This window comes from Elephantulus edwardii, unplaced genomic scaffold (genome assembly GCF_000299155.1).
Source record: "Elephantulus edwardii isolate Elephantulus edwardi_28Jun2011 unplaced genomic scaffold, EleEdw1.0 scaffold00074, whole genome shotgun sequence".
NCBI classification, from domain to species: Eukaryota; Metazoa; Chordata; class Mammalia; order Macroscelidea; family Macroscelididae; genus Elephantulus; species Elephantulus edwardii.
The window spans coordinates 5972399-5994705 of NW_006399824.1; the positions used below are offsets into that span (position 1 = coordinate 5972399).

At 36.0% G+C, this 22307-nt stretch overlaps 1 protein-coding gene across 4 annotated transcripts in view; it reads left to right on the forward strand.

The window, feature by feature from the left end:
• The window catches only part of HERC4 (HECT and RLD domain containing E3 ubiquitin protein ligase 4), a 136263-nt gene that overhangs the window by 47106 nt on the left and 66850 nt on the right, over window positions 1-22307 (forward strand). For 3 of the 4 annotated variants that reach the window (XM_006889015.1, XM_006889017.1, XM_006889016.1), the window contains exons 6-9: window positions 1658-1879; window positions 3174-3265; window positions 7297-7427; window positions 14225-14385. In XM_006889015.1, the coding sequence (XP_006889077.1) occupies window positions 1658-1879; window positions 3174-3265; window positions 7297-7427; window positions 14225-14385 (606 nt within the window). The remainder of the gene's footprint in view (window positions 1-1657; window positions 1880-3173; window positions 3266-7296; window positions 7428-14224; window positions 14386-22307) is intronic. The other variant, XM_006889018.1, reaches the window with a different exon arrangement.

A 22307-nucleotide genomic window follows, 5' to 3' on the forward strand; every position in this document is an offset into this window, starting at 1 on the left:
AGCACCCTTGGCCAAAGGGTAGTTCCATTGAATGAGGAATGTGATATATCTGGGTATTATTGGCATTTGGTGTGTGTTAGAAGGATGGTAGAAGATGTTGGAAAGAGACTGAAGTAAAATCAGATCTGTTACAAAAGCCATGCATACCATGTTAAGGTGTTTGGTCTTCTACATAAGCTTTGGGAAACCTGATATATCTGTGTCTTTGTCATTACTTTGACAACTTTTCTTGTGATGTTTTGAACAAATAGGTAATTTTTTTGCCTCTTACAGCTTCATGATGTAAGCAGTATCTTTCTCGTTTTAACAGTTATGAGTTGAAGAGCCCTGAGAATGCAGTATGACTCCTTTTGTAAGAGGGTTTTAGATATCTAGGTTTTTTTTTAAGGGGCCTTAAGTGTTTACTATTTTTTGTTCTATGAATTTTTAAATCATGGTGTCATTTATTAATTTATAAAAATATGTGGTAAGTTACAAAAAGGGAGCAGAGAACTGCTGTAGGAACCAGGTGAGAGAGTGAGTGGGTCTTTTCCTGTAATACATTTTTAGAAAGCAGACTATATGTAGTTGGTGGGGAATTAGATTCCTATGAGATAAGAAGAGAGGTATATAAAGGATGACTTCTTTGATTTATGCTACTGAATTAGTTATGTCGTTTACTGAGATACAGAACATTGGGAAGAGGTCTGGGGAAGAATGAAAATTCTGAATGAGTTGGCAGTAGTTTTGAAATGTACAAGTGTAGATGTGGGGTATACAATTGAAAAGTAGATTAATTGAGCTCAGACAAGGGGTCTTAAGCTACTGATAACATTTAAACATCAGTGTACATTTGACAACTATAGATTAAAATTAAGTCCTCTTAGGAGAAAGTACAGAATAAAAGACTTGGCTGGTACAGAAGTTCCATGGTTATCACCAGGATCCTTTCATTCCTGAGTGTTTTAAGTGGAATCTGTAATTGAATCAAAATAGGTCCATGAAGTTTAGTTTTACTCTCAGGCAAGAAGGGGGCTCTTGTGATGTAGTCTGTAGCAAATTATGCTGCTCACAATGCCTGTGTGTCTCTGGCAGTTTGAATTCACCAGCAGCTCTCAGGAGAAAAGTGGGCAGTCTCCTTCCCATTGTGATTTACAACCTTGGAAAATTGATGGGGAGGGTTGTTGAGTTGGAATCAGTGGAGGTGAATTTTTAACTCATGGATTTATATGTGCCTTTGGATTGACTGCAGCTCCTTACATAGTAGATCACTAGAGCATGTTGTTGTGTAACTTCGATTTGGAACCAACCCATACCCAACATTTTGTTGGGTTTTCAGAGATAATCACACAGGAGGAGATTGCCGGTCCTTCTCTCATGGAGCACATAGTGGCCTCGAACCACATGCCTTAAAGATTTCAGTGCAGCTTCTTGCCAATAGACCACCAGGGCATGAGACACATCATAATATGTAGGCATGCTGCATTTTGGTTAGTATACGCAGTCAGATTTAGAATGCAAATGCACTAATAAATAATACTCTTTTTAGTGGATTTTAGATAAAAAGAAACTTAATTGCTAAAAGGAAGAATACTGTATCAAAGTAATTGATGAAATTTAACTGAAATTTTGTATATGAGAGAAAAATAGTTAATTTTGTGATTTTTGTTTTATACAGCAAGTGAAGTCTTCTGTTGGGGACAGAATAAATATGGCCAATTGGGTTTAGGCCTTGACTGCAATAAGCAGTCTTCACCACAGCTGATTAAATCTTTACTTGGAATCCCTTTCATGCAAGTTGCAGCAGGAGGAGCCCATAGTTTTGTACTCACCCTCTCAGGAGCTATCTTTGGCTGGGGGCGCAACAAATTTGGTCAATTAGGTCTTAATGATGAAAATGGTAAGTTCTCATTATTTAAATTTAATTTAGTTTAAATTTCTTTTTAAAGAGCTGATCTTTTGAGATGGAGCAGTGATTCTTAGTGTCGGAAAGAAATGTACCCAGGTTTTCATGGTAGGAAGATGGATGATTAAATGCTAAGAGAAAACATTCCCTTTGGTAATAGTGGGATGGATTATGATAAGGGAAGGGAAAAAATTCTAAAAAATAAGTTGTAGAAAGTAAATCTGGACAAGATCCAGAGAAATCCAAATTCTCATTAAAAGAAAAATTTAAGAATGGTGCTTAAAATTGTTGACTATAATAGTTACAGGCCCTCAACAGTGGAAAAATTCTGTGAAATTATTGTGGTAAAATAACATGATTCATTTATCTATTTGAGTTGTTTGGGGTTTGATTTCTTCCCAATGAATTTAAATAACCCAAGCCATTTCACTACTGTGTGGGTGGGATTCACAATATTTCAATGCTACTTGGTAGGTACTATCAGGGAAGCTCAGACTCATAGTGATTGTGTGACATACAGTGACATACATAGTGACCACAGAGCGAAACACTGCCCGGTCCTGATCTTGCTGCACTTAAGCCCATTGTTGCTGTCACTGTCAAGCTCTCTGCGAACAGGATCTTCTTTCCTAGTCTTCTGTCCTAGAGTGTTGAAAATAAACATTTTGAATTTTTTAAAAAATTGTACCTATTTGTAACAAATTGGGACGTTGGGAATGTTTTTTTTTCATTGCTCTATTGAAAATATGACCTAGAAAAATGTCAATTTTATAAAGTTCATCATAATCTTAATGATTAAGAGTAGGAGAATGAATTGCTAATCTAGTAACAACTAGTAATAAGCTAATAATAATTTCAGTGATAATTTAAAAAAAATTTTGGTCTGCACAGAGAATATTGCAGAATAGGACATTAAATAGTTTTCCTGATTTTAAGTAGGTTCCTGGGAACCTAATTATTATGAGGCAAGAATGAAGTATTTGTATGAGTGTGTGAGATGAGAGGCATTTATGTAATTCTGAAATGGATAGAATGCTGAGTCTTACGCAGATTGTCACATTGACAGTCCAACATTTAAACTGGTCTTATTAAAGCCTCTCTTAAATCACAGTAACATAAATAGGCAAACTTTGGCACCTAGCTTAATAGGCTTGAGCTAGAAAAATTGAATCATAGTTAAAATTATTTTTCATCAGTGTATAATAAGATTGAGATTCTGTCACGGAAACACATTTTAGAAGAGTTTTAATCTAAAAATACCGTTAACATATCGTGTTGGAATTTTCAGATAGATATGTTCCTAATTTGCTGAAGTCACTAAGATCTCAGAAAATAGTTTATATTTGTTGTGGAGAAGATCATACAGCTGCCCTAACCAAGGTATTGTACTTCTAAAATGTCTTTATTCTTATACACAGTAATTATTTAATAACTACAGAATGATTTCTTCATCTTCATTGACATTTGGGTGTTAACTAGTCTTGAAAATAGAATAAATGGAAAAAAGACTTAGATCTTTACTATTCTAAAAATAATTTGCAATTTTAGTTTATATTATAAAATATGAATTGTGATTTGTGGTTTAGTTTCTCAGTTTATTTAAAATAACATTTTGAATAAAATAAATTCATCAGGATTGCTGTGCTATATCCATCCAGTTTAACAGCTTAATTTTGATTTAATTACATATTAAGTTACATATATTTTATAAAAGTAATAAAGGAGACTGAATTCTTCTATTGTTAATGGGCCAAAATGCATTTCATATCAACAGGTTCAACTCTGGCCTCTCATTTCCTTGGGTCTGTGCTAATTGGGTCAGTACTAGTTAACTTCATTAGACACCAGAAGTTAAATGAAAATAATAACATTCAACTTCTCTTTACTAGGGCCATTATTAATGGTACCTGTGTTGATATCATGGAATTGGCAAGATTTTTATTAGCCAAAGTAGAAGTCACTGTTTTTACGTTTTTATCCTTTTTTTGCCCTGTGTAGTAGATGGAATTGGTGAGAAGTCATTAGACTTCTAATATGACATAGACGTTATAAACCCTTTACTCTCACTCTGAGTATTTTAAGATGGCAAAAGGTGTTCTTAGTCATTATCTCATTTCCACGTATGGTTTCATCAGGGTACTTTAAACAATATTATGATGACCAATTTTAAAAGGTTAATTTAAAAAAATATACTACCTTGTAATAAGGAAGTTTTACATGCTGATCTTAATAGCATTTGAATTAAAAATATGATAACTAAAGTTAGAATTTTTGTTTTCTTCTGTAACTGGAATTTGAAATAAATAAAGCTGTGATGATTAATATAGTAAACGTATTTGGTGTGATTTCATTCCTTAATTCCCATATTTTTCTTTTTTTGTTAGAAATAATAGCAAATGTTAATGCTTTTTCATATTCAGCCTTTAAAATAATCATGCATCTTATTTTTCCAGAACAGATATATTTTTTGATACATTAAAATTTCTATTAATATAGTGTGTTCATCTTAGAAGACAGTAGGTGGTGATATTTGTTCACAGGAATTTTCATTGTTAGGGTTTATTTTATGTGTTATCGGTGTGATAGTTCTGTATATATTTCTCCAAAATAATTAAATTGGAATATAATTTCACGTTTATATATCTTTACTTTTCTGGAAAAATTTCTTACAAATAAGTTAAGATTGCTTTAAGAAGCAATGCCAAATCTGCATTAGAGAATGCCAATAAGGAAAATTCAGTAAGAAAAGTTTAAAATAAATAAAAGGACAGGATATGTCTCTGTCTCTCTAGAATAACAAATTTTGAAGGTCATTTACAAATTAATTTTTGAAATCATATGAACATATGTACCTTTTGATACATCACTTGTCTTGGAACTTTTCTTACTGATAGAATTTTTATGCACCTGGCTATTTATGTAGTGTGACATTATATTAATAGCAAAATCCTGGCAAAGTCCAGATGTTCATTAGTAGCAAACTACTTCAGTAAATATAATGCAGCCATTCAGTGGAATGAGAAGATGACTATATATTACCAACACTGTTGAATGATACTCAGGATGTATTGTTAAAGTAAGAAAAAAGCAATTGTCTTTTTTTGTAAGAAGGATAAATTACTTACGCGCTTTTAAATAGAATAAATAAAAATTAGTACACCAAATATTTATCTTACCCTAGAGGTTTCACTGAAACCTTATTCATCATGAGAGACCCTGTTGATTTTTTAAAATAATGGGATATAAAAGCTTCTAGCATCATAGCAACTTGCAGCCACCATGGTATGACAAACTAACATGAGTGTTGGAAGATACTGAATGACATAAAAAAGTGCCTAAAGAATATGGAAGAAATACAGAGTCACTGTAGCAAAAGAAACAATGGTAAGTAATTTCAGAAGACAGTATATGTATTGATCAAGGCCAGAGGTTCTGAAGACCTTGGTGAGAAACAGGGCTCTGGAATTTGCCAGAATACCAATTGAGAAGCTTCAACAAGCAAATGCTTATACTTGCCTATGTCAGAAATTTTGAAAGACAGTTAACTGGCCATTTGACTGGAAGAAATCCTTGTTCAGATTCCAAAGAAAGATGATTCAACGCAATGTGGAAATTAGAACGTAATATTGTTAATGTCATAAGCCTGTGAATTCTTGCTAAAGATAATTGATGAACAGCTGGAGCAGTACATCAACAGGGAGCTGCCAGAAATTCAAGATGAGTTCAGAACAGAATGTGGAGCAATGCTGATGTTAATTAAAACTTGGTGAAACCCCGAGAATACTATTAAGTTCTTCAGCTATGTTGTATTGAGTATACAAATGCATTCAACTCTTTGGATCATAAATTATGAAGTGGGAATTCCAGAACACTCATTTAATGCTCTAGGAGAACCTATGTGTGGACTAAGAAACAGTATTTGAACAGAATGAGGAGATAAACATGATTTAAAATTAGGAAGGGTATACTTGAGGGTTGTATCCTTTTACCATACCAATTTGATCTGTATGCTGAGCAAATAATCTGAGAAGCTAGGCTGTATAAAGAGGAATATGGCTTCAAGATTTGAGGAAGAATCATTAACATCATGCATTATGACACAGTCTTGCATGTTGAAAGTAGTAAGAACATGCACTGAATATCAAAGACCATATAAGAGTAGTTGATTTTATTTCAACATCAAGAAAAATCTCACAACTCGATCAGAAGACAACATCATGATAAATGGAGAAAATACTGAATTTTATTTTACTTAGATCTCCAGTCAATAGTTATGGAGGAGCTGTCAAGAAATTAAATGACATACTGCACTGGGGAAATCTACCCTAAACTTGCTTGAAGTGATAAAGAGCAAGGAGGTCACTTTGAGCACTGAGGTGTACTTTACCATCATTGTGGAATCTTCAGTCATCTCATTTTCATGTGAAAGTTGGAAGATAAACAAGGAAGAGTAAAGAGGAACTGGTGTTATTGAATTGTGTTGGTCAAGGATATTGAATGTTTGATAGTCAAAAGAACAGATAAGTCTATCTTGGAAGAAGTACAGCTAGAAAGCTCCTTAAAAAGTAAGGATAACAAAACTTTCTCACAAACTTGGCATGATATCAGGAGGAACCAGTTCCTAGAGAAAAACATCATGTTTGGTAAAGTTAGAGGGTTAGTGAAAAAGAATAAAACTTTGAGTGATACAGATTGACACAGTGGCTGCAATAATGGGCACAGCAAGAATTTTGAGGATGACACAGAATTGGGCAGTGTTTTAAGTGGGGTCACTATTAGTCTTGCCGAGTTAATGGCACCTGGTAAGAACGAAATATGATGTGTATTTATACATTCCGATTGTTGTTGTTATGTGTTGAGTTCGAACTCACTCATACCTGGCCCTCCAGTGGGTTTTCAGAGGCAGTAAATTACTCGAAGAGACTGACCGTATTTCTCCTACAAAGCACCTGGTGGATTTGAACCACATGCCTTTGAGTTGACAGCACCACTCCTTACCACTAGACCACAGGAGTGATTAGCTATAATTTTTGTAGAGCTGTGTTTAAAGCATAACTAGCCTGAAAATTGAGATGATACAGTTTTTAATTTTTGTGAGATTTTATGATTTTACATATTTTTAGCAATAAGAATATAATAATGAATGACACTGCAAAATAGTAATTTAGTAGCTCTTTAGTGATTACTTCACTAAATATTTTATAAAAATGATGATTAAGATCTTTAAGAATATTTTAAAATAGTTAGCCTTCAAGCTGGAACTCTTAGTTGTAATACATTTTATCTTGAAAAATCATCTGTTAAATTGTGACTGTGAGAGAAAAAAAAAGACTTATTTTTAACATGCTTTAAAGTGAGTACTTTTATTTGATTAATCTTTTGTATGATAATGGCTTTTGTCTTTTTTTCAGGAAGGTGGAGTGTTTACTTTTGGAGCTGGAGGTTATGGTCAGTTGGGTCATAACTCGACCAGTCATGAAATAAATCCAAGGAAAGTTTTTGAACTTATGGGAAGCATTGTCACTCAGATTGCTTGTGGAAGGTAAGCTAAAAGAGTATTTTTTTTCCTAACATACATATTGATTAATGAATTGTTTAATAATTAGATTTAATAATCTAAAAGGAATCCTTTCCTAAATGTTGATTTCCTATTGAGGAATCATAGTAACAGGGAAAGCAGCATCTTTTATTCTGAATTTCCCCTTTTATTTTCCCATTAAAACCGATTTGTCTTAGGCACAGTATAATATATATTTAATACTGTATTTGTTGTTTTTATGTAGTATCACACTTGGAAATAAACTGTAGTTTTTTTATTTATTGTATTTATTAATTCATTCCGGCCCTCTGTCTTTTTTTAGGGTTGTGGAAATAAGTTTTTAAACACCAACTAAATTAGGAATGGAAATGGAATCCTAACATGTGTTCTAGTTCTTGAAAGTCATTGAAAGAGTTACCATTGCCCTGGAGTTGATTTTTTTATTTATAACAGGCTTCCGTGACTATAAATCTTTACTGAAGAGACTGTCCATCTGTTCTCCCAAAGAGCAGCTGATGAATTCAAACTGCCAACCTTTTGGCCAGCAGTTCAATTAAATTGGGCAGATTTTTACACAGCAAATGTGCCTTTTCTAAGCACTAGCTTATGTTTTCCCACCTTAAATGTATTTATACTTCTTGATTTTACTTTTTTCTAATTGTTAACTTCAGATGGAATTGGTTTAAGTAGTCTTTTATCCCCCCTTTCAATATTGTGCCTTAGTTCTCATTGTTGTATTTTCTTCAGTTATGTAATAATTTTTTAATAATTTTATTGGTGATAGGCATATGGGTGTTTTAAATTTTGATCAAATAATTAATGTGAATATAACATACCTGGAATGATATTTACTTTATGTTTGATGGGCTAGTGTCACACTGTTTCCCAGAATGATTGTACTAATTTACATATCTGCATGGAATATGTGATAATTTCTGATACAACAGGTCCTTGCCACATTTTGGCTTTTTTTACTTTAATTTTTGCCACTCTCCTGAGGTTTTTTCCATATATTTAATTTTTTTAGATTTAATATTATGGACATAGGTTTATAATCATATTGTTACATACCGTTGAGTTGGAAGTGACTCATTGCTGAGTATGCAGCAGGTTTTCAAAGGCTATAAATCATACCAGCGGGGACTACCATCTTTGTCTTGAGAAGCAGCTGGTTGATTTGAAGCACAAACTATGCAGTTTGAACTGCATGCAGTGTGAGTTGGCAGTGCAGTATCTTACAACCATGTTTATACTATCTTCCGATAAAAGGATTCTGTATTGCTATTTATTTTACAAATGTTTTAACCCATTCTTTTAGTTACTTTTTAATATTGTCTTTAGATGAGCAGAAATCGTATTCTAATGTAAGCACACTTTGAGGTCTTTTCTCTTTATGCTTCTTTTAAAAAATCTGCCTACATAAGAACATAATTTTATTCTCTTCACAAGCCATTTACATGGACGTCTGTAACCTATCTGAAGTTGATTTTTGAAAAAATAGTGTTGAGGTAAGGGCTTAATTTTTTGTTGTTGTTACATGAATAGTTATCCTAGCACCATTTTCTCCCTTTCCTCTAAAGCTGTGGTGCTACAGATGCCATAAATAAAATGCCATACAAACAGTTCCTGGGTTACAAATAGCAGATTTATTGTACAACCCATATTTAACTGTAAAATTAGGAAATTTTCCCACAGGAAGGAAAAAAGGGAGTCTCACACTTGTAGTCAACAGTATACTGTGTCCTAGTCAGTTCAACAAAGCAAGAAATGATAGACAGAACAGTATTAGAAACAAAATTTCCATTGATTCACAGATACTGTATTTTTGTGCATAAATAAATTAAAATTGAGCTATTCCTTGTTTGCTCGGAGTTCTATAAATAGGTGTTAAGTTTTACTGCTGGTATTTTCTTTATCTATTCAGATGAAAGTGTAATCTTTCCCCTTGTTTGTGGTAGTTGATGCTAATAGATTTTTCTAATTAAATTAGCTTTGTTTTTCTGAAAAAAGTTTCAGTTTGGTAAGCACGACCCCAGAAACATCCCTTCACTTGCCCATCTGGACCAGCACCCACAAGCAGCAAAAAGCCACATGCCCAGAGTGGAGTCTTCCATGCCTGCCTGGAACAAAAAGAACAAATTTATTAAATTTTCGAATGAATACTCCTTGAATGACACAGCAGTCTTTTTCTGTTTGCTAAACTGGACAACTTGATTTGATGTAACGTTGCACACTGTTCCTTAGTTTTGCCATATACCATAATGTTTACCCATTCATTGTGTAGTGTTTGAATGAACTTCCAGATTGATTTATGGTGGGAAGCAGGAGTGGCATCTACTTTCTAAAACTAAATGCCTCTGGAAACTCTGCAAACTCTCTAACTCTCTAAATTCTTAAAATGTACAGATATGATGGTAGTTATAGAACAGAGTTCTGTTCAGAAATTGTTAGTCATAGGAGAGAGTTTAGATTTTTTATGCAAAACTTAACTTTCAGTTGTATTCGACTTGATGACATTTAACCACTGTTAAGTGGAACTAGTGCTGTTCTATTCTGTAGGAACACTCTTCCACTTTGTACTTCACTCTTTGTTAATGTGCAGTATGAAGTAATCTGGGTTGCTGTGATGCTGAACCTTGTATCATTGGGGCATCAAATACCAGAATGGCTTCCCAGTGTAGACATTGTTTGGTGGAGCTCCCAGATGTAAAACAGTTTGGAAAGCAGGAGTGACATCCACTTCCTAAACCACATGCCTCTGGAAACTCTATGAACTTGGAAAAATGATGACAGTTATGGAAAGGCATTAAATCTTTTGTTCATAGAGTCACTATGAGTCGTGCTCAACTCGACAGCAATCAACAACAACAACAATCCTTTTTATATATTGCTGGATTTAGTTGAATAATGTTCTATTTAATGTTATATGTAAGTTTACACACACACACTTACACAGACACACGCGCGCGCACACACACACACACACACACACACTTACACACTTTGTTTATCCATTATTAAGTGTAGCTTAGAGTGCTTAAAGGCAATGATAGACTGTCTCCTACACTTTGAATATCAGGAAGGCCACTCTTTAGAGAAGGACATTGTGCTTGGAGAAGTAGAAAGTCAGTAAAAGAAAGGCTCTTAACATGATAGTTTGATACAGCAGCTGCAGCAGGGAGCTTAAACACAGCCAAGCCAGGCTTGTGAGGGTAGCGTAGGAACCAGTGCTTAGATCTTTGGTTCCAGTGAGTAGGAGTGAACTCATTAGCACCTAACTAACACAACATCACCATCCTTTAATCTGGTATTTATTGTCAAGCTTATGCTAGTTTTATAAATTGAGGAAGAAAACTATTTAGTAAGAATAGAAAAATGGGAGAACTTCTTAACTTCCTGGGCCTAGGATTTTCTCTTTGTTATTTAAATTGTTCAGATATGATGATTAACATATTTCAAAATTTTTTGTCAGTTATTTGCAAGTTTGTGTTTCAGTTTTGCCTAAATATTAAACTGACCGACAAAGTGTACAGAGCCCAAACTGGTGTCCTGTTGTGAACAAATACCATCTCAGTGAAATACTGTCATTGAGTCACTTCCAACTTTGGTGACCTTCTGTCGGGCTTTAAAGCTACAAATTTTACAAGATGAGACTATTTTTCTTCCACAAAGTGGTTAGTGGATTCAAACTGCCGATGTTTAGATTGGTAGTCTCGATACAAGACGACTATATTGGAGGGGACCTCTGGTGGCCTAGTGGTAAGGAGCTGCAACTACAATCCCAGAGGCGCATGGTTCGAATCTACCAGAAGCTCTGCCGGGGAAGGAGGGACAATCTCCTTCTATACTAGTCAGATCTGATTTGACGGTACACTCACACAAAAATAATAAAATTTAAAAAAGAGACTATATTGGAGATGGTGAGGATGGCTCAGGATAGAGCATGGTGCAAATCTGTTGTTCATAGGGCTTCTGTGAGTTGTAGTTCACTTGATGGTACCTAACAACATCATTGTACTTGGACGGAGAGGCAGTAGTCAGGACAGAGCAGGGTAACACTGCATGGTTCAAAATTGGGAAGGGTGTACGCCAGGGATGCATCCTATCTCCATACCCTTTCAACCTATATGCAGAACAGATTATCTGGGAGGCTGGGCTCTATGAGGAGAAATGTGGAGTCAAGTTTGGTGGACGATTTATCAACAATCTGCATTATGCGGATGACACAACCCTGCTTGCTGAAACTGAAGAGGACCTGAAGCGCCTGCTGCAGAGTGTCAAGGACTGCAGCCTACAATATGGATTGAGGCTCAGTGTCAAGAAGACAAAGATTCTCACCACTGGACCAATTGGCAGCATCAGGATGGATGGTGAAGAGATTGGGATTGTACACAGCTTTCGTTTGCTTGGCTCCACAGCCAACAGTCTTGGCACCAGCAGCCAGGAAATTAAAAGGCGCATTGCCATGGGAAAGTCTGCTGTTAGGGCCCTCTCCAAAGTACTGAAGAGCAATGGTGTCTCTCTGGAGACTAAGATGTGTCTGATACAGGCCATGGTCTTCGCAATCACTTGTTATGCATCAGAAAGTTGGACAATGACTAAGGAGGATAGAAGGAGAATTGATGCCTTTGAGCTGTGGTGCTGGAGAAGAGTATTGAGAATACCATGGACTGCTAGGAAAACAAACAGATTTGTCCTGGAAAGGGTTAAACCGGGTGGCTCCTTGGAGGCAAGGATTCTGAGGCTCCGTCTAACATACTTTGGACATGTTGTGAGGAGAGACCGGTCCTTGGAGAGGGACATCATGCTTGGGAGGGTGGAGGGACAGCGCAGGAGGGGAAGGCCCTCTATGAGGTGGATTGATTCAGTGACTGGGATAATTGGAATGGGAGTGTCAGAGACAGTGCGATTGGCACAGGACAGAGCGGAGTTTAGGGCTGTTGTACATAGTGTCGCTATGGGTCACAAGTGACTCAATGACACATAACAGCAACAACAACACCATGCCATTGGGGCATATTATACAATACAGTAATACATATAATAATAAATGTGGATTAGCTGAGGTTCATATTCAGGTCATGGATCATCTGGACTCTTATTTATGCTGCAGATTGACAGAATAGCTTTGTTTTAAGCTGTAGGTCTATTGTTGTGGTAGTACATAGGTTCTCTTTCAGTTAGGTTAGATTTGTTACAGGTCTCAATTTGGGGCCCCATCCTAAGAAGCACTGATTAGCTCTAGGGCATTTCTGTCTCATGGTGATGACAGATGCACAAGAAATCAAGCTCAGTCAATCAATGAATACCTCCATCTTCTGTTTGCATCACATTCAATAAGATTCTATTATCCAGAAACAGATTGCATGGCCAACTCCATTTTCAAGGTGTGGTGAATCCAGACTGACTCAGCTGTAGTGAGTTTAAGTTTACATATTGAAAGTAATAACCAAGAATGTGCAGGTTAGTTAAGAACTGGCTTTAGTGATTAGGTTTACCACAATATCATGTTATATTTTTTATGTTTAGAAGATCATTTGTAATTCCTCTTGTACTGTTACTTTTCATCCCCACTTTCTTAACCTCTTTTTTCCTACCAGAACTTTTATCAATTTAGTAATTATTTCATGATATGCAAGAGAATTCCAGCTTTTTATCTTTATGACTGATTTTTAAAAAATTTTATATTTGTTTGCATACAAAATTCTTACACATTTTTTTCACACTTTCCTTCATTCACATTGCGCTTTGTACCATACAGTGTTTCAGAAAATTAGTTCCCATTGAATTATGCCTACCCTTACCCAATCTTTTCAGGTCTCTGTTCGATTTTTCCCCATTTCCTTTACCCTCTCCCTCCACCTATCAAAGTGTGCAACCTGTGATGTTTTCCTTGTCCACCCTCACCCCTTTGCCCCTACCTCTTCCCCACTTTGGACTCCAGTATACTAGTTTTACTAGTTATCCTTCTATTTTTATAATAATGGTCTTAGACAGTATCTCTTCTGCAACTTAGTTCACTCAGTATATGTTCTCTATTCTCTCTCAAGTTATGTTGTATTTTTCAAAATCACTTATTAGTATTAGTATTAGTATTTTCAAAATCAGTTCATAGTATTTCATCAGGTCAAATATGACTCATAGTGACTCTTGTGAACAACAGATCTGAATCCTGTCCTATACTGTGCCATCCTAACCCAAGTATGAGAGGAACCTTTGCCATGCTTGCCTCCTACGTGCTATCCAGCTTTTCTAAGACGTATTTGTTTATTCTTTTGGCAGTCTGTGGAATATTCATTATTCATCTCCACAACGCAAAAAGCATCAGTTTTTCTGTAATCTTTATTCATTGTCCAACTCTGAGATAACAAATAATGGCCTGAATCAGGCTGTTTTGAAATATTATTAGTTACTGAGATTGGTACATCTTTCTACTTAAAGTAGAAAAAAGAAAGTTATTTTGTTTGATCCAACCATAGTACTACCACAGGCCTCAGGGTGCATGTGAATGTGAAATTTTGTTGCTGCAAAAGAAAAAGAAACATTTGTATAACTCATTGTTGCATATTTACTAGATATTCTTGTTAACTAATTACTTACCAGGTCTTGGCCTAGAACTCTTGGGTGAAATATAAATTCGAGTATTTCTGGAAATTTCCTGAAGATGTCTGTGGAATTGTTAGCAAGGATTCTATACAGAAATTTTCCATCTAGAATGCTTTTGTTAGTAAGTGTTTTTTTAAAAGATAAATAGCTTGAAAGTGATACTAAATTTGAAGTTTTCTGTCCTTTTATTCTAGGCAGCACACTTCTGCTTTTGTTCCTTCATCAGGACGAATTTATTCTTTTGGGCTTGGTGGTAATGGGCAGCTAGGAACTGGTTCAACAAGCAATAGGAAAAGTCCTTTCACTGTAAAAGGAAATTGGTTACCTTATAATGCCCAGTGTCGACCAGATCTTGGTAAGTTCTGTTACATTGAAGCTTTGCTATTTTCATTGCAGTTTTTTTATAAAATGTTGTTTTTAAATGCTGAAATGTGTTAGGTCTGAAATGGAAGAATTCTAAGATAGATCATTAAGTCAGAATAGTAAGAAGCAGGAAAGTATATGTTGTAATTTAGTTGTATATATTTGCCTGTGTAATAAAAGCACTCTCCTGGGGAACATTTTTTAAAAGCGCACTTTATGGGATAAGGCATAAGGGAACCTAATGGTGCTGAGGGGGAATGAGTATTTAGTTGCATACCATTTTCTAAATATAAGTATTTTCAGTTACAGGAATAATTATTTATTAAAAACTGCAGGTGATGTTGTATCCCCATTACTTTTGCTAAGCCTGTAATTTATTTAATTTGGTCTTAACTCTTTTAGTATATGTGAATGTTTTTCATGAACATTAATTTACTTTTTTAAGATTTTCAAATTCTTAATACTGTTATCTTACTAATTTTTAAAGAATATTTTTTCCTTTTTTAAAAAATTATTATTAATTTCAGTGAACATCTACAGAGATTTTGGAATTCCATTCATTCGTTGTTGCACTTTTCTCCCCACCCACTCACCCCCACCCCCACCCCTACCCTGCACTTCTCCTTGAAAAGCAAAAGAAAAACCCCTTCATTGGTACACAATCCCCCCCACACACACATCCGCACTCCCACCCCAAGTATATTCCACTGTGCAACCCCTATTCCAGACTCTTGTGATAATCATAATGCTCTAGAATATATTAATTTTAAATTATTCTCTCCCTCATCAGCTTCAATGCAGTAAACATAATTTATCCAGTTTTTCTCAATCTTACCTCCACTCCAGTGTCAGCCTCATTCTACAACAGTGGCACCATATAATATTTGTCCCTTTGTGACTGAGATACCTCACTCAGCATAATGTCCTCCAGGGTCACCCATTTTGAGTAATATTGCATAAAGAACATTTTTTAAACACGTGTTTCTCTCCCATATTTCTTTTACTCTCCCAGTCTGTTTCTCAGGTGATTTTGTTGGGTTCCCCCTCATTTTTCTTTATCTATATCTTGATTAAGCATTTATCTCTTAACCAATCATAACAGAGTTCTTTAAGAACTCTTGTACTTTTTTGTGCTCAAAAGGATATTTGCGAATACCCTTCTGAGATAGGTAAACACTATAGTCTCATACCGTAAGGCTAGTGAGAGACCTTTCAGAGACATAGAGAGCTGCATGATGAGCACAGCATCGCCATAGGTCAAGAAACACAAAGCATACATAAACCAAACTCACTGTTGTTTGTGTGTTGTCAGTTCAGGTGGAACTGACCCATAGCTTTTCCTCCAGCAGATTTGCAGACACAGTAAATCACACAGGAGGAGTTTGCCCATCATTCTGTGGAGCAGCTAGTAGATTCACTAGACCATATGTTTTTTAAAAATTTACATTTTCCTTCATAATAGGAAATTCTTCTTTGATTTAATTCCAATACATTGTTGTTGGTTAGTTTTCATTTAGGATTTCTAGCTCGTGGTAACTTCATGCACAAGAGGATGAAACGTTGTCAGGAAATTACTTAGGACTTTTGTCCTATCTTAATAGTTCTGCTGAAATATATTCAGCATCCTAGAAACATACAAACCTCCATTGACCGAGAAGTGGTGGGAAGTGACTGCTTATGAGGTACATTGGCCCAGAATCAAACCCAGGTCTACTGTATGGAAGATGAGAATTGTAATACTGAACCAGCGATTTCCCTAAGCATTTACTGTTGTGTTAGCTCTGACTCATGATATTGTCATGTGTCTCAGAATATAACTTAGGGCTCTGTTCATTTGTTAGTGCCTGAATTCAGATCAGCAGGCCTTTCTTCTGCTGTACCTGTGGATGTCTCGTAATTTCTAATCTTTCAGTTAGCAACTGAGTTTTCAGCTCTTTGGGGCTCCTGACCTCAATGTAGACTCCTTTTCCCTTAAAAGGAAAAAAAAAAATCTGTAACAAATCTCATCAACCCATTTAAAAATTTACCTTAAAATTAAATTTTAGCTCTTGTAGCTGTCAGGGATAATAACTTAGTGGGCATAGACAAGCTAAAGAAAAACTCAGAAATAAACAGAAAAGAGGAAACAGCTAAACAAACTGAGGCAGCGAAGTTTATTTCTTGCTTTTTGAGATTTGTCTCTGAGAACTTAATCCTGATATAAGCCTTATTATCTTTGAAAAATACAGTTCCCCCCCTTCTAACCATGCAGCTTAATCAACTAGTGCATGCCATAACTGTGACATCCATTTTGATCTTTTTACCCCTCTTGTTTCTCCGTAAGGATATTTCTTCATTTATAGTATCCAGGATGTTATCCCACAATTCATCTAGTCTTTGATCAATCTTTAGTGCATCAAATCTGATCTTGAGATTGTTTTTAAATTCAGGTGGGATAAACTCAGGGTCTATTTTTAGTTCTTGTGGACTTGTTTTCATTTCCTTCATCTTCAATTTGAACTTGACAGTGATACATTAGGGAGCTCTGGTCTCTTAGTGGTAAGGAATTGTCTTTCCAACCCAAAGGCCTGTGGTTTGAATCCAGTGCTGCTCCATGGGAGAAAGTTTGGCAGTTTCCTTCGATGTGATTTCCTACCTTGGAAAACTTAAGAGTGGGTCAGTTGGTGGTGAGTCTAATACACAACTAGGTTAAAGAAAAAGTCAAAGAACCATACTCATACTCACATACATACAGAAAGAATACCAAAATGAATTTAGAAAAAGGAATAAAACCTTTGTTTTCTATAAAATGCAAATTTACTGCTGTCATTTTACTTATTTCTATTTATTTTTATAAAAAAACTTCCCCAGTGCTTTACTAAAGGGTTGCCTCCCAACTGAACCATCATTTCTGGAAAGGAAGGAACTATGGCTTCAGGCACATGACTGAAGTTTGGCCATGTACCATCCTCAGTGTTCCACTACACCAGTGATGGAAATGTGCAAAAGGGGGGACAAATGTTACAGATGGACCCAAACAATCACAAAGCTAGATGAAAGTAGGTCACCTTTTCCACTCTTGACCAGCCTTAAATCCAGGAGTCCAAGGATCACAGTTTACCCTAGATGTTAAGTGCCTTTGTACACAACTAGGGATAAAGATATAGGTAAATCCTTGTACTCTAATGCAATGTGAACAGTCACAGGCATAATCAGTAACAATCAGGGATTCTAACTTCTTGCTGAGAATGTGCCTTTTCACCCTAGACAGACTGAATCTCAATAGATATTTTAAGAAGATACCGCTGTCAGTTAGAACCTACTCATAGCCAACTTATCACTGGATTTTCTGAGGTTGTAAATTGCATGGGAGGATGCTGCCCAGAGTTCTGCCATGGGACTGCTGCTAGATTTGAACTACCTTAAGAGGCAGCACATTTTACAGGCTAAACCACTAGAGGAGAAGGAAAATATGTTGTCTATTTGACAAAATTCATTTGAATGTCTTTGACAAGAGTCACTGCATTGATAATTAGTTACTTACAATTTTCTTGTTATTATTAGATACTACTCTTTCCATTATAGAACTCTGGTGGCCAAATAGTAAGCCGTTGCACCACAGTATTGAAGACATGTAGTTCAAGGTCACCAGTTGTTCTTTGGTAGAAGGACAGACAATGTTCTCTTGTGTGATAAACTGCCTCTGAAAACACGCCGGGGGCGGGGGGTGGGGCTGGGGTGTCAACTATGGGTCAATTCTGACCAGACAGTTACACAGCAATAGCTCTTCTTAAGTTATAATAGAAAAACCCAACCCTGTAAGTAATAGCAGTGTAGAGACTCTTGACAAAGACATTCAAATGAATTTTGAGCTCTGGTGGCCTAGTGGTAAAGGCTTGTGCTGGCAGCCCAAAGATTCTTGGTTCAAATCCACCAGTTGCCCCAAAGGAGAAAGATGAGCTTTCTCCTCTTCTACAATTAACTGTGACAGTACACAGCAACAACACTCTTAAGTTGACTCAGATTAGAGGTAACGGAACAAAACATAGCCCTTTCTTGGACCATCTTCATAATTTTTGGTATGTTTAAATCCATTATTGTATCTGTTTTGTCTGCCCTTGTCACTGAGGATATCCCATATTTTTGTTGGCCCCTGCATTACCAGACATGATGTCCTTTTCCAGCAAGTGGTCTTTTCTGGAATTGTGTCCAAAATAAGCAAACTAGAATCTTGCCATCCCCACTTCTGTGGAGCAATCTGGTTAATTTTTTTTTTAATGTAAAAATGACTAAAATAATGTTGCAGAGCAACTTTTTGTGGCAAGATACACATAACAAAACATCTTCCATTCCAACCGTTGGTTAATTTTTAAGTAGACTTATTTGTTCTTTTTTGGGAGTCTGGTATGTTTTCTATTCTTCCAAACCACAGTATAAATGCTTCAGTTTTTATTTTCTGTTTTTCATTATGAAACTTTCGCAAGCACATGAGATAAGTGTTAAATGTTTGACTTGGGTCAGAAACACCTTAGTCAGTTTACAAAATTGTATATAGCTCTAAGGTTATACTAAAGATAGCCAGGAATGTGATTTTCATTAAAACTAATTGTTTTTCTATATTATCCTATATTGGTTTGCACACAGAATTTATATACATGATTTTTTTTTTTATTTTGAGTTCTTGTTCTTCTAGATAAGACCACATACTCTGTACATACAACATAAAAGTAAACAATAAAATCAGATTAGACATTTAGGGATTACATACAGGTTTTGTTTGAAGTTCACACTTTTATTGGCGATGACTGCTTGGAGAATGTTGAAGTAATTGTTATTCTGTTATTCCCTGAATGGTACATACAGTTGGCAGGCTCAGCCAGTAGTTGGAAAATTGGAAATTTACTGTACCAGTCCTAATTCAGAAGAAAGGCCTTATCCTCTATTTTTAAATAATCAGACTTTGAAAACGATGTGGAACACGCTTCTGCTTTGACATGCAGGGACCACTTTAAATTGGGATCAATTCCATGGCACCTCATTCATCTGAAAGAAAGGATAACAATTACTAAACACTTAAAAAATGGAGGGTGAATCCCTTAAATTAGAGCATAAATAGGATTAGGCATGCAGTTGTTGTTGTTATGTGTTGAATCAGAACCAATTCAAAGCTGACCACCAGTCAGTTCTATATTTTTCAGTGGCCTGTCAGATACACAGGAGGAGATTGCCCATCTTTCTTTAGCAAAGCAGCTGCTGTATTCAAGTCACTTGCCTTGAATTGACAGGACAATGCCTTACTACTGGACCATGCGATCTCCCTACTAACTTAGGTTTGGTTGGTAGTTTGAATATTCACGTTGTTGTTGTTAAGTGCCATTGAGTCGTAGATGACTCATTGTGACCTTATGAACGAAAGACCGGAACACTTGTATAACTTTCATAATCCAAGTTCATAGGGTTTCTGGAGAGAAGCTATTTCAGAAGTGAATTCCACTCCTTCCAAGCTTGTTTTATTTGGAAAGCTTTACCAAACACTGTCCTCCATGGGTAACCATTATCATATTTGACACATCAGTGTCACAGTGTTTAGCATCATAGCAAACATGAGTTACCTCTGTACAGCAAATGGACAGACCAGTGCTATACCACTTAGAAGAACGTTTGACCAAAAACTGTTAAAACCAGGCCTGAGCTCCGCACATTAAAGTCACCCACCTTTGGCTTGGTAGCATAACTTTCTGTCCACTCGGCCAACAGAGCTCTTTTGTTGTTGCTGTTCTTGGTGAGTGCCGTCTAGTCGTACTGATTCTTTGTATTCCCTCCATTTTCCTTTGGTGCTTTCTGGGTCATTCAATACAATAATGCCCCTAGCATCTCAGCAACTTGAGGCTTAAATTTGTGAGAGTTCTTTCCTTATTCTCCAATTCCAGCCTTCTGCACATTTCATTATAATACTTTGCTTTATCCTCTAAAGCTGCTCTTTGAAATCTTTTGTTCAGCTCTTTTACTTTAACATACTTTCATTTTATTTTTTATCTTGATGCTCTAGTACATCATTTCTATTTTTTCTCCTCAGTTTTTTTAATGGCCTTTTGCTTTCTTTGTGGAGAATACCCTTAATATCATCCCACAACTCGTCTGGTCTTTGATCATCGGTATACAGTGCCTCAAACCTATTCTTAAGATGATCTTGAAATTCAGATGAAATTGATTCAAGATATACAGTTAACACTGTTGGTACCAACAGTCAGGAAATATGGAGATGTATTGCACTGGGAAAGTATGACATTAGGGACCTCTCTAAATTATTGAAGAGTAATGATATCAGTTTGAGGACTAAAGTGCATCTGGTTCAAACCATTAGTCTTTCTGATTACTTGTTGTACATCTGAGAGCTGGACAGTGTAAAAAGGTGACAGAAAAAGAATTGACACCTTTGAGCTGTGATGTCGAAGAGCACTGAACATGCCATGCACAGCCAAGAAAACAAATGTATGTCTTGGAGAGGGTGCAGCCGAGTGCTCTTTGGAGGCAAGAATGATGATGCTTTGCCTCACATACTTTGGGCATGTTGCCAGGAGGGCCTGTTCATTCCTTGGAGAGGGACGTGATGTTGGGAAGGGTGGAGGGTTAATGAAGGAGAGGAAGACCCTCGACCTGGTAGATTGACACAGTGACTGCTGCAGTGGGCCATTGTGTGTTAGAAGTGTGAGGATGGAATAGGGTTCAGATCTTTTGTTCATAGAGTTACTATTAGTCTTACTCAGTTTCACAGCACCTAACAACAGCACATGTTAAAGAAGTTCTGGTAGCTGTAAGCTGAAAGGTGTTTCTTTGCTAACTCAAAGGCTGTGCTTCTCAGTAGCTCTGAGGGGGAAAAATGAGCAGTCTCCTCCCATGAGATTTACAGCTTCTGAAAATACACTGAAAGGTCAGCTGTACATCCTTTCTGAGTTGATGGCTATGAGGTTCATATTTGTTAATGATATAAATAGTAAGACAATAATAGTAGGAAGTAATAAGGGAAAAATACCATGCATTTAACTCTTACTTCATTACCAGATCATAGAATAGGTGTGAAAACATTAAGATTCCAACCAAAAGATTAAGAATACTACTAGCATTTCACCATTTTTCAGTCCATGGTTAGTCTGAGCATTGAGCATTAGTGGTTGCTAGTAAGTAACATACAAAGGAATTCAGCCCAATATGTCTTTCCTGAAAGAAGAATACCTCCCTCTTTCCCCAACTATGTAGTAATTTTGACCAAACAATCCAGTTGAATTGTACCTTCCTTAGATTCTACCAGTCTATAGGAAATTTGGAAGTCCAAACAAAATTAAGTCTGCCAAAAGCTCTACAGTACAAATTACTGGGTTTCACGAATTTTTTTGAGTGGTAATTATAGTAAAAACACTGTTGGTGTAATATTTTTGAATTTCCCTTTTAAACCTATTCTTAGAAGTTGTTTTTGGTCTTAGGCTATTTTTGTGACTTATAGAATTATGCCATGCTAATGATAGAGTCTCTGAAGCCCTTGCTAATAGAATGTTCTGAGATATATTAAAATTACATTTTGTGTTCATACTTACAAATATTTATGTTGAGATCTCTTAAAAGTAAATACTTGAGCTGGAGCATAGTATTGAAATTATTCTTAAAAGTCATTTTGGTTTTGTTTATGGCTGTGCTTTTTAATCCAGTGCTTTTCAGAATGTATTCACGTACCCACAGAAACAGGACCCTGTGCTTTAAGAGTGACTATCATATGTCTTATTCTTAATAAAATAACCTGAAAAACAAGGAGGAAAAATAATTCTATTTCTAGAGGAAGCTCTTGTGGCCTTATAGGTAGGATGTTGTGCTGCCAGCCCAAAAGTTGGGCAGTTTGAGTACACCTTTAAAAGGTGAGCAGTCCTCTACCATGTTAGTTAA